The sequence below is a fragment of the Juglans microcarpa x Juglans regia genome, chromosome 8S (genome assembly GCF_004785595.1).
Source record: "Juglans microcarpa x Juglans regia isolate MS1-56 chromosome 8S, Jm3101_v1.0, whole genome shotgun sequence".
NCBI lineage: Eukaryota > Viridiplantae > Streptophyta > Magnoliopsida > Fagales > Juglandaceae > Juglans > Juglans microcarpa x Juglans regia.
The window spans coordinates 17614013-17625992 of NC_054609.1; the positions used below are offsets into that span (position 1 = coordinate 17614013).

The window sequence follows — 11980 nt, forward strand, 5'->3', positions numbered from 1 at the left end:
TATTTATGAACCAGAATAAGAGAGAGAAAATCTACGTGACATTTGATAATTTTTATATATTATTATATAAATTAAGGTTTCTTTCTCGCACCCGTATGAGTCCGTTCGTAAATTCAGAAGCACACCCCCACCGTTGCCGCTCGTGTTTCGTTCTCCCCGCCTCTCAATCCTCTATCTCCCCTTTCAAAACCCTAATTCAACCAAAATTGAAAAGCCCTTACTGGATTATCACCTTTGATTCTCGTGTTGGTCGGCCATGGCTGGAGCTCCCAGAGACCAGGCGCTCTCCCTTCTCGCCGCCGCCAACAACCACGGGGATCTGGCGGTGAAGATGTCTTCTCTGAAGCAGGCCAAGGACATTCTCATTTCCGTGGACCCTTCTTTGGCCACCGAGCTTTTCCCCTACTTGGCCGAGCTCCAGTCCTCCCCCGAAAGCCTCGTCCGCAAATTGCTCATAGAGTGAGTTCGAAAAACCCTAGATTCTATCGATTTCTTGTGCTCCCTTTCTCTTCCCTCCATTCTATGCCCCTCTTTCTCTCTCTCTCTCTCTATTTTATGCTTTCTGTTTTGATCTTTTTGTATATGGTGGATAGGGTGATTGAAGAGATTGGTTTGAAAGCGATGGAGCTTTCCTCTGTGCTTATGCCGGTGTTATTGGCGCTTTTGAGTGATGGCGAGTCTATTGTTGCGAGGCAATGTATTATTAGTGGCACAAATTTCTTTTCTAGGGTTCTCGAAGAATTGGCACTGCAGGTCTCTCTCTCTGTCTCTCACGCGAATACATTTCCTACTTGAACTCCCGTTCTCTTTTTCTTTCTTGTCACAATTAAACTGCTTATGCTCATTCCGAAAATTTATAGTATCACCGTCGGGGTAAAATTGAGAGGTGGCTTGAAGAGCTTTGGATGTGGATGACTAAGTTCAAGGATGTTGTCATTTCCATTGCATTGGAGGTGTGTAAATGTCATTGACTCGTTCCTCTAAACTTCCACTTAATGCCTATAACTTTGAAAGATTATCTTTTCTCTTTTGTTTACTTGTATTCATCGTGGTTATGCCACGTTGATGATGCGATACTTGCCAATAAAAAGGTAATTATGTCGATTATAAATTAGTTAAACTACAATACAAGGTTGGACAAACGACATCTTCTGAATGAGGGGAGGCCATAGATTAAAAAGCTTTGAATTTTTCTGTGTTAGAATAAAGCTTATAAAAGAGGAGACTTGTAGCTTCTTCAAGACGTTGGCAGGTTTTGGGTGTATTTTTTTGCTGTCATATTGACACTGTCGATTCGTTTTTTGTTAGTGTGTTGGCAGTGGGTGGGTGAAGAGAACTGCCATTTTTTGTTGTCCTTTTCTTTTTAGTAAAAAGAAGTTCATATACCCCAGTGAGAGTTCACACTTTGATGAAGTGGTGCGGTAAGTTGGACTATTGTTTATTGAGACTGTGGCCTTGGACTTGTTTGTCGGGTAATTGTGTGCGCTTGTGTAGGGGTACTAAAGAAAGTGGGGTCATACATGTGTCTATTTTTTTTCCTGTGTACTTGGGCTATGTCTATTTACTTGGAATAAAATTTCTCATATTAATTATAAAAAGAAACACGTGTCTATTTTTTAACGTCTCTTCTTTTCGTACATATTTGAAATTACTCATTCTGACAAGCAGTATTACCAAATTAACTTCAAGAAATTTCCTGTTTCAGTAGGAGTTACAATGTGCTTTCTGAACATCGCTTCTAGGCGTTGCTCTTGTATATGACCTGTGTACTTGGGCTTTTGCCTATTCCTACAATCAATACAATCTTATTTACCGATAAAAATAGAACTTACAATGTGCTTTCTATACGATCATTACAATCTGTTATGAGATTTAGTTGTCTTTTACCAGAGATGTGAAGTTTTGACTGGTTTTGTTGTCTTTGAAGTTTGATGGTTTTTAGAACAGTTATCAAATTATTTATGAAACTGGTTGGTGAGATCTTTCAATTTTGATTATTCCAAATAACTGGCTGTTATATTTTAAATAACTGTGTATTTTGTAGTTGTTACATTGTTTGCAATATTTGGCTAACCTGAAAGTTGTTTCAACTTAATTTTGTAGCCTGGTTCTGTTGGGAGAAAGTTGCTGGCTTTGAAATTGTTGGAAACATATGTTTTATACTTTACATCTGATACCAATGATTTTGAAAAGCCTGTCACAGAAGGTAATGCATTTTATTTTTGAGGGTTTAACGTTCATTCTACTGCACTTTTCTTTCTCCTGTGATTCCTTTCCAGTTTGCCTTTTTCAGTAATTTGAGTTTTGACTTGTTCAGCCATTATTTGTTTGGATATTAACTTGTTTCTTAACAGCAGCAAGTAGGCGGGCTTTCAACCTATCTTGGTTGGTTGGTGGTCACCCTATTTTGGACCCCGTTGTGCTTATGTCAGAAGCAAACAGAACACTTGGCATTCTCTTAAATTTGTTGCTGTCAGCCAGTAGCCTTCCTGGTTCAGTGACGATAACTGTTATTAACTGGTGAGCTTCATGTAGCATTATCAAAATGTATAACTCATTTTCGATTTTTGCATTTTTGTGTAATCTTTCATCTTTTCATGACTAGTGAGTCGTAAAAAATTCTCTATTTTCATGGTGTCTTGTAAAAGAAAAAGATATTGACAATTAAGCAGATTGTGAAAGGCAGATTCCATTCAAATGAACCATCGTTATAAATGATGTCTCGCATACTGGATAAGTTTCATTAACATTAAACTCGCTGTTCCCAGAAAATCTATTGTGTGGTGCCATATGTTTTAACTAACAATTCAGTTTACAATATATTAGAAATAGATTATAAAATTTAAAGTATTCTGATCATTTTGATATATAAATTGTTAATCTTTCCTACCATCTACAACTTATGAATGGATTTCTTTATTTTGTTTTGGGGAAGGTAACCATGAGTTATCTTTAGCGTGTTGTGGGACCTTGGAATTCCTAGGTTTCATAGCTAACTTTTTCCTTTGGATTAATTTGATTGAGCTCCTGTTTTCACCGTTAGCTATCCTCACTATTGGTGGTAGCATGTGGAACTCTTGGGTTTTGTGTTGATAGTTTTGTTTGCTTGTACCTTAATGGCTCCTGTGTAGGTAATTAGTGAATGGCTCATTCCTATCTTCTTCGTTTGTTTGAGTGGCATGTTTTTAGGATGAATGGATCCTTATAGTCCATGGGGAAGATGCTCAGTCTGTTGGGATTAGTATAGCATTCCATGTAGACTTATTTGTATATGTCCCGTATACTTGGGCTCTTGCCTATTCTCATGATCAATAAAATCTTGTTTACCGATAAAAAAAAGCATTCCATGTAGACTTATAAATTCTAGAGTGAGGGACACTATGGCCTCGTTTGTTTTCACAAATCATCTCATCTCATCTCATCTAATGAAATCATTACAACTTTCCCAAACTCCCATACAAAATACAATAAACAATTCAACTTTTTCAAATCTCAAAACAAAAATAATATTAAAAAATTATATTCTAATAATATTTTATTCAACTTTCAACTTTCATCTCATCTCATCCCATTTGTGTAAACAAACGAGGCAAAACTGTGTCCAAACACCTGTTTTTACCATCAAAGTTTTCGTTTGTAGCTTAAGTTACAATGATGAAGAGGAATGAGTATAAAACAATAAAAAAGATGAGGGTGTCACATGATGATGAAGCATATATGGTCTCTCTCTCTTTCTCTCTCTCTCTCTCTCTCTCTCTCTCTCTCACACACACACACACACACACACACACACACACACACACGTGTGCACGCACACTCTGGGACGTACTCTGGCACTTGTACTCACTGTCACATGTGCAAGTGCACAGAGTTTTGAAAATTCCAAATGGCTCTTCTACATATTAAATTCCAAACGTAGTAAAATCATACGAGACATTTAATGAGATGCCAATATGAAGATCTTTGTTCTGGATATTGGGCCTCTCATGCATTTGTGGTTATATGTGTCTGTTTATGTAACCATGTGTTAATATTTTTTTGATAGGTAAAAGCAAGTTATTAAACCACGTGTTAATATTATAAATAACTGCATAAGCATATGTTGGTATGCCTAAAGGTAGGTTTGTTGGTGATATGCATATATGCATATATGCATACATACCATTATTACATTTCAGTACTGCACTTTTTATTTACTTAGAAAAAAACATTTCAGTGCTTCACACAGGCGCACACAGAGCATCTATACACTTGCATATGCTAAATATGCATCTAAAATGGAAGTATTGCCTTGCCCAGAAAGTTCTCTTATTAGGTGTTTGAGCAATAACTATCTATTCATTAATAAAATTTTACTTGCTTATGGCCAAAATAGTATTGCCTTGCCTAGCAATATATGCCAATTGCTTATCATGATGATATTTCTTAAATCCAACCTGAATATGGTTGCATATCCCTTGCTTTTCCTTGCAACGATTTTCGGAAGCTTATTTGGAGCCTCATTGTGTGTTTTCTCCCTTTATTTTCTTTAAACTTTGGGATGGTTGCACCCTGAATATGGTTGGATATATTTCTAGTTGACTAATACTTTGCAACATGAATAATTATTTTTTACGCAATGATGTCATGTCTTCTTTATTACTTATGTCATTAAATACCTTCAGATTAATGAAGTACTTAAAACTTTAACATGGTTGTAGACATCATTTTGCCCTATTTTTGCTATCTTGGAAACTATGGAGAGATAACTAAAGCTTGGAAACAGGTTGTAGGACAAGTTCAACTGCTTGTTTGTGATATTATTGCAGCGTGCTGACCAGTTCTCTTATGAGGAGTTAATGGCATTGGATACTGCTGCATTGGTTGGTCATGGGAACAGGTCTAGACAATGTAAACTGCACATTGTTTGGGTACAGTGGAGCACCGGGAAGTGATAGGAACGGATAACTGATGGATTAAAATGTTCATCTCGTGTGCTGAGGGAAACATGGTGGTCAAGCGACGCAGTTTATGCTTTGTAAACTGTTAGAAAGACCATTTATTTTAACTTTGTTTGAGTTTTTATGCTGTATTTGCGTACAGCGGATGATGTGCAAGCTATGTGAAAATGTATTATCTTTACAGTTGATGCACATTATTTAATACCTCTAATAATCAAATTTCTTTTTAACTGAGGATTACCCTGCTATTTTATCTCTACTCTGTTATGTTTGCCAACATTTCCATCTCACGTTTTATTTCATCACAACACTTGATTCATTATATGAAGTACACATGCATTTTTTAAACAATCAGCCGTAATGACCTTACACCTGTTTTAGCGATGAGCTCTGGCTCTAATAAGGGGGAGATTGAGGGTTTACTTTCAAGAGCCACTTAATGTGTGCATAACTTACCAATAAAATAAAATGAGTTATTGTCTCCTGTTCCATTTCTTGCCAGATAGGTGATTGAATTAGATTGCATCATGTAGGCCATAAACTTGGCCTTGGTGTGAAGCCTATTATTATCTTTGAAACAGTTTTAACTAGCACAGGTGTTTTAGCCATATATTTGCAGTTGATGACTGCAGAATGGAATTCATTTAAGTAACAATATGACTTGTTTATGCAATCAGTCAATGCCTGCAAAATTGTGTGAAGGCAATCAATCTTGTTATCTGCCAAAATCATCACTTATCCTGGATTAAAGGAAAAAACTAAAATTGTACAGTTCTCTTTTCATATCGTTGCCATTTCTCAATGGTATCTCATTATCAATCTGGACTTGGTCTTTGTAAAGTATTTTGATCCCGAGTTTTGTTTCACATCAATAAATCTTTTAATAGAATGGAAGCAACTGATATTTTGTCATATAAAAGAGATAGAGCTTTATTTGGAAAATGGCTTTGGAGATATCATTTGGAGAGTAAAGCCCTGTGGAAAAATGTGATAGAAGTGAAATATGGAAGTTTGTGGGGAGGGTGGTGTTCTAAAGCTGCCAGTGGTGCTTATGGGGTTAGTTTGTGGAAACTTATTAGAAAAGGTTGGGATTCCTTCTCCAATAATTTCAGATTGAAGGTGGGAGATGGTAAGAGGATTCTCTTTTGGCATGATTTGTGGTGTGGGGATGCTGCTCTTAAGCTGGTTTTTCCTTCAATTTTCAGAATTGCCAGGGATCAGAATGCATCTATTTATGATTCTTACTGCAGTAATAATAACCAGGTTGAATGGAATATCATTTTTAAAAGGGATGTCAATGATTCGGAGGTGGATGAAGTTAAGGCTCTGCTGATTAAACTCTACAGTCCAAAGTTGGTGCTTGAAAGAGAGGATAGCATGGTGTGGATCCCTGCTGGAAATGCTAAGTTTTCAGTCTCATCTTATTACAGATTTTTGTCAAGTCATAGTAGTTGTGTTTTTCCTTGGAAAAGTATATGGAAAGTGAAAGTTCCCAGTAAGGTTACTTTTTTCTGTTGGGTGGCTTCTTTGGGTAAAGTATTGACTACTGATAATCTTAGAAGGAGAGGTCTGTTTATAGCGGATTGGTGTGTCATGTGTAGAAGGGCAGGGGAATCTGTAAATCATCTTTTTCTTCACTGCGAAGTGACAAGATTCTTGTGGACTGAGGTTTTGAGTTGGACAGGTTTACATTGGGTAATGCCTAGAGAAGTGGTGGATTTATTGGAAGGGTTTGAAGGGCTGTAAGAAGGCGGTGAGAGTTTGGAAGATGATACCTCTTTGCCTTATGTGGTGCATTTGGATTGAAAGAAATGGGAGATGCTTTGAAGATAAAGAACGCTTATTGGGAGATCTTAGGGATTTTTTCTTGAGTACTTTGAGTTCTTGGGTTAAAGTGTTTGTAATGGAGGATAATTTTCTGCACTTGTTTTAGTTTTCTGGTGTGTAGTTTCTTTTCGTTTGTGGAAGTTGTAGGTGTTTCCTTTGTATACGTCCTGTGTACTTGGGCTTATGCCTATTTCTTGAATAAATTATTACTTATCAAAAAAAAAAAAAAAAAAAAAAAGATAGAAACTGAAAAATAGCAAGAGAATCTGTTACACAGATTTTGCACTTGGAAGCTTGTTTTTCGATCATGCACTACAATTTGTGAGATGAAATGGCTTGTGGTATATTTCGTGTAATTTGATGTTATGTACCTATTGATTTTTTTATTTAGTTTATATGGATGGAAATATAAATATATTTGTTTTGTGGGATACATGAGCTTGTGCTTGATCAATTTAACATACAATGGAGATGATCAAGCCGGGAATATCCACATTATTTTAGTAATGATTGTGCTCTCAAGATCGAAGTTGTGATTTTGGAATGGTGGGATGTATTGTTATCACTAACGAAAGAAATCATAAACAACTGAGGACTATGAGAACATTTCAAACATAAAAATTTCAAGTTCTTGTAAATGTTGAATAAATAAAAGTTGCTTAATTAGCAATATCAATGCCCTTTTTATGTGGATGTTTAAAATGATAATAAATGTGATTGAGATTTGAGACTTGTAATATTTCCCATTAATGTTAGTCTTTTTTTTTTTTTAAAAAAAATTTTGGTATTATTGTCTTACTCTTACTCCATTTTGCTAGATAACAATATATAGAAGTTATAAGATTTTGTGCTACTTAGGTATTCATTAGATGTTTCTATGCATGCACTATTTGCTTACACTTTTGTGGATATAACTTACAAAGTATTATGGACATTACACTATGTGTGCAATTATGATGTTATGAAAGTGTTTTGTTTTGTTTTTTTTTTGGTGTGGTAGATTATTAGAAGTACGATAAAGCTGTGGTGAGTGTGAAAGTGACTGCTAGTACTCTTTTTGGTGTTGCCTTTTTTGGTTGGAGTTAATATTGTTAATTTTTTCTTTGAACATAGATTGGTCATTGAACTAGGTAGCTCAGCTAGTCCGGCCTTGGGTTTGCTCCCCAATGGTCACCAGTTTGAATCCCTTTAGGGCCGCTGGAGGTTTACCTGGTTGTTAACTTCAGGGTCCCGTGGGATTAGTAGAGGTGCGCGCAAGCTGGCCCGGACACCCTCAGTTATAAAAAAAAAAACATAGATTGGTCATTAGAATTCTCAATTGAAATGATATGCTAGGACTGGAAATGTACTTGTAACTTGCCTCTTAGGTGTCCTTTTACATCTTGTATGTTTATGTAGAAATGATATTTATTATTATTATTTTTTTTATTTTTATTTTTTATTTTTATAACGGGGGAACCACCCCACAGCATAGCCCTTAGGACTCGCCCTTGGAAGGTAAACCCCGGGGAGACTAGCACAACAACCCACTACCATGGCCTCTCACTTAAATCGCAATTTGATCCCAAGGGGAATCAAACTTGTGACATGGGGTTCATGCACACAAGTTCGCCCTTACCACTTGGGCTACCCACGGGCGGGAGGATCAATATACTTTCTAACCATCATCATTTCATGATTCCCTGATGTGGCCTCAAATCAATAATTTTTCAATCATTTGATGCTATATCAAGGATGATGATTAAAAGACTTAACGAATAGCATTTCTCATTTATATAATGGTGACTATGTTGCATGGGGTAATGGAACCTTGCTGGGAGATAGTCTCGTTTGTGAACGGAGACTTATTTGATTATTATTATATTTTTAAAATTTATAGAAAAGAGGACATTCTGAATGTAATATGGTTGCAGTACACTGTTCAATGTTTATTTTTTGTTTTTGGTTTTGTTTGGTTCCAATACTTTCTTTTAGCGTAGAATGTTTGGAATGGCTGCATCATGGAACTTTGAGTTTTTGGTATTGAATTTGAAGTTTTGTTGGAAAATGGGTGGTGCTGGGAATGGAAAGTTACCATCTTTTGGTGGTGGCGGCAGCTATGGTAGTGTCAGTTATAGTGACAAGTGGTAGCGGTGGGAGTTATTGCAATAATGATGATGGCCCTAATAAACTCATTTTGTTGTTAGAACAGCAATTTTTTATGTAATAAACATGACGATCATTTCAAGCTTTTTAGAAGTAATCCTTACCTTTTGTGTTGTTCCCTTATGTTGTAAGTATTGATGAATCTTTGTGTTTAGAGTCAATATGACTCTTAATTTTTTCCCCAAAAGTAAGAATGAAATAAGTGGTCTGTATTTGCAATGTATTGCTTTAATTTCATATTGTTTTCTTATTGTGTTTTACAGGGATACTTGCTACTTAGATGCTTTCCTGTTTTTTATAATGCATTTTGAACTTCAAATAAGCATCATGAATGGTCATTTACATAACTTAACTCAAATCTCGATTTGAGACCATGGTTGAGGTGGGTAGTCTGGTTTTAGGATGGTGGATGGGATGGCAAATTTTGTGATGGAATTTATCTACAGTACCATGATTTTATTCCTTATGATTGGTCATGAACCAAAAATTTGGCTGTTCAGGATTGTGTGGTGGGGTTGTCACTCTTTTGGTTCATCTTTGTTCATGAAGTTACGAAGTGTCCTTGTCCATTGAAATAATCGTTTGTTTTGGTCTGCTTGGAATTTTTTGTTTTCATTTGCACCCTGTTTAAAGTCCTATTGTAACTTTCACTTTAACCACCCTTCGTTCTTTTCTTTTTTGGATTGGTAAACCCTTCTTTCTTTTCTTCTATTTAGTTCTCGTCTGTTTTGGTTTGGGAATCTGATTCACAATTGTTTTGACCCATTTTTTATGTGTATTGCCAGTATGATTTTAGATTAAGGCATTTCACTCATGCAAGGTGACAGATGAGCCTCATGTCATGAGACTTGACCCTTTGGTTTATAACAAAGATAATCAAGAAGAGAACAAGATAAACAAAATATAACAGTTTATAGACATTTGACGAGTATACACGTATACTCCTTGGCTGTACAGGGAAAATTCATCACTAACTAGCAAAATAGCCAGATAATCAATCAATAAAATAAATTTTCTTGGGTCTCCATGGTTGTTTTGTCTGTGTATGTTCTTTTATGCTTGTAAGTTGGATAGTATATGTCCCGTGTACTCGGCTTCGCCTATTTTTAATAAAATTCCGATTTACTGATAAAAAATGTGTTGGATAAAGAAAGAGTAAGATAGTTGGTTTGGAATGCACAAATGTTTTTTGATTGGTGGTTTGGAGTGTATGACTCCTGATTGGAAGTGTAAAAGGCAAAAAGGTGCACTGCAGGTGCTTCTCTTGTTTCTTGGTTTCTAGTTCACTACCAAGCCTTAGGTTGCATTTGGGTAGTGGGGTATTCTCAGGTATTCTGTGAATAGTAGTGAAAAAATAATGATAGAATATTGAATAGTAGTAAAAAGTAGGTGAAAAGTAATAATAAAATAATGAATAGTAGTGAGGTATTATGAGAATGCCTTAGTACGCAAACTAGGCTTTAATCTAGTAGAACTTGATTATGCCAACTTTTGGATGTCACTAGAACAGCCTTGTTTCTGTCGAGAGTTTTCCCTTTTGATGTATATCACATCCATTCAGTTGCATCTTTTCTGCTATTGTGTATAGCTTTCTTGCAATTTTGTGTTTTGAAAACTATTGTGTTTCTTCAAGGTTCAACAAGCCATTTTGAATCTCCCCATCTTTTTTTCTCTCTGCATTTCACTCTCCCACTCATGGACATCAGTGCATTATCTCTTTTCGCGTAGATGGTTTTCCCATTGATACCTTTTCATGGTTTTCAGGCATCTAATTGCGAAAAGCATCAATGGCTATTATAGTAGTTGGGATTTCTGAAAAAATAAGAATAAACAGTATTGGGTGTTCTGTTTAGGGAACTCTTAATTTCATAGTTTCCTGTATTGGATACTATGCTTTATACTGCAGCTCATGTGGCTGTTCATCTTGTCTTGTGGTTGCCTCGTTGGATACTCCTATCCATGTTGCGCTGCTCATTAGTATACATGGTTGAATGTACTCTCAGATGTATTCTTGAAGGCGTTGTAAACCCTCAAACTTTTGGCTGTTGTGACAACACATATTCCCAGAGTTTGCCAGATAATCTGGTGTCCAAATTTTGAAGAATTAGTTTGGATGTTTTTCAGTTATTATTATTATTATTCTATAAATCTAAAACTCTGTTTTTTCCTCAGTCTTGCAGCCATAGCTAGGAAGAGGCCACTCCACTATAGTTCTGTTCTTTCTGCTCTTCTTGATTTTGATCTAAACCTTGAGTCGGTCAAAGGATGTCATGCTGCCAGTATCCAGTATTCCTTAAGAACTGCTTTTTTGGGATTCCTAAGGTGTACTCATCCAACCATCATAGAGGTAAAGCAATTTTGCCTTTTCTTTTCATTATTTTCTTCTTGTTCCCTGAGCATAATAGATTTTCTCTTCCTATTCACCTTCAGCAGTTGAACTATAAATGAGCTGCATGAAGCAATAATGTGATCTTCAAATGTGAATGTCCCGTTCATTGCTTTATTTGCTACTGCAACACTTACAGTGTATCAAATACTGATACAAAAATTCTTTGTTTTCCATTGTGTTTCTATCAGTAGAGCATTTTCTATCAACATGCTGTCAGTTGAGCAGATTATTGCACAAAGAAAATTGACTACAGAATTTTGCTACTGTTTTTGTGTGTCTGGACTTCTATTTAGTGATTGGATCATTGTGCTGGCAAAAAGCTCCAAAATGGCAAAAACAAAGACACTGGGTTATGTTTATAGGCTCATTGTAGACATGGCATGCTAGTAAAGGAAACAAATTGAGAGACCCATTATATCTTATATGATAAATATACAAAAGCCCCAAAAAAAACTTATCAAAAAATAAATACGAAAGCCCCAAAAACTTGCTGTTCGTTCACCTATCTCTTGCCTGACAAGTTGGGTCTTCTGTTGTATTTTCAGTCAAGAGATAGATTGCTTGGGGCTCTCCGAGCTATGAATGCTGGGGATGCTGCTGATCAGGTTATCCGGCAAGTTGATAAAATAATGAAAAACACTGAGCGTGCTTCACGAGATGCTCGACTGGGCAAGGTAGT

The 11980-nt window shown here is 36.1% G+C and overlaps 1 protein-coding gene across 3 annotated transcripts in view; it reads left to right on the forward strand.

Annotated features, from left to right (window-relative positions):
- LOC121244027 overlaps positions 1 to 11980 on the forward strand; it is a 12898-nt gene continuing 918 nt past the window's right edge. The window contains exons 1-7 of one of the 3 annotated variants that reach the window (XM_041142072.1): positions 1 to 459; positions 594 to 753; positions 861 to 953; positions 2104 to 2206; positions 2355 to 2520; positions 11085 to 11259; positions 11847 to 11975. In XM_041142072.1, the coding sequence (XP_040998006.1) occupies positions 257 to 459; positions 594 to 753; positions 861 to 953; positions 2104 to 2206; positions 2355 to 2520; positions 11085 to 11259; positions 11847 to 11975 (1029 nt within the window). In that variant the 5' untranslated portion in view covers positions 1 to 256. Of the gene's footprint in view, positions 460 to 593; positions 754 to 860; positions 954 to 2103; positions 2207 to 2354; positions 2521 to 4808; positions 5181 to 11084; positions 11260 to 11846; positions 11976 to 11980 lie in introns of those variants that run through there. The other 2 variants (XM_041142073.1, XM_041142074.1) reach the window with 2 other exon arrangements.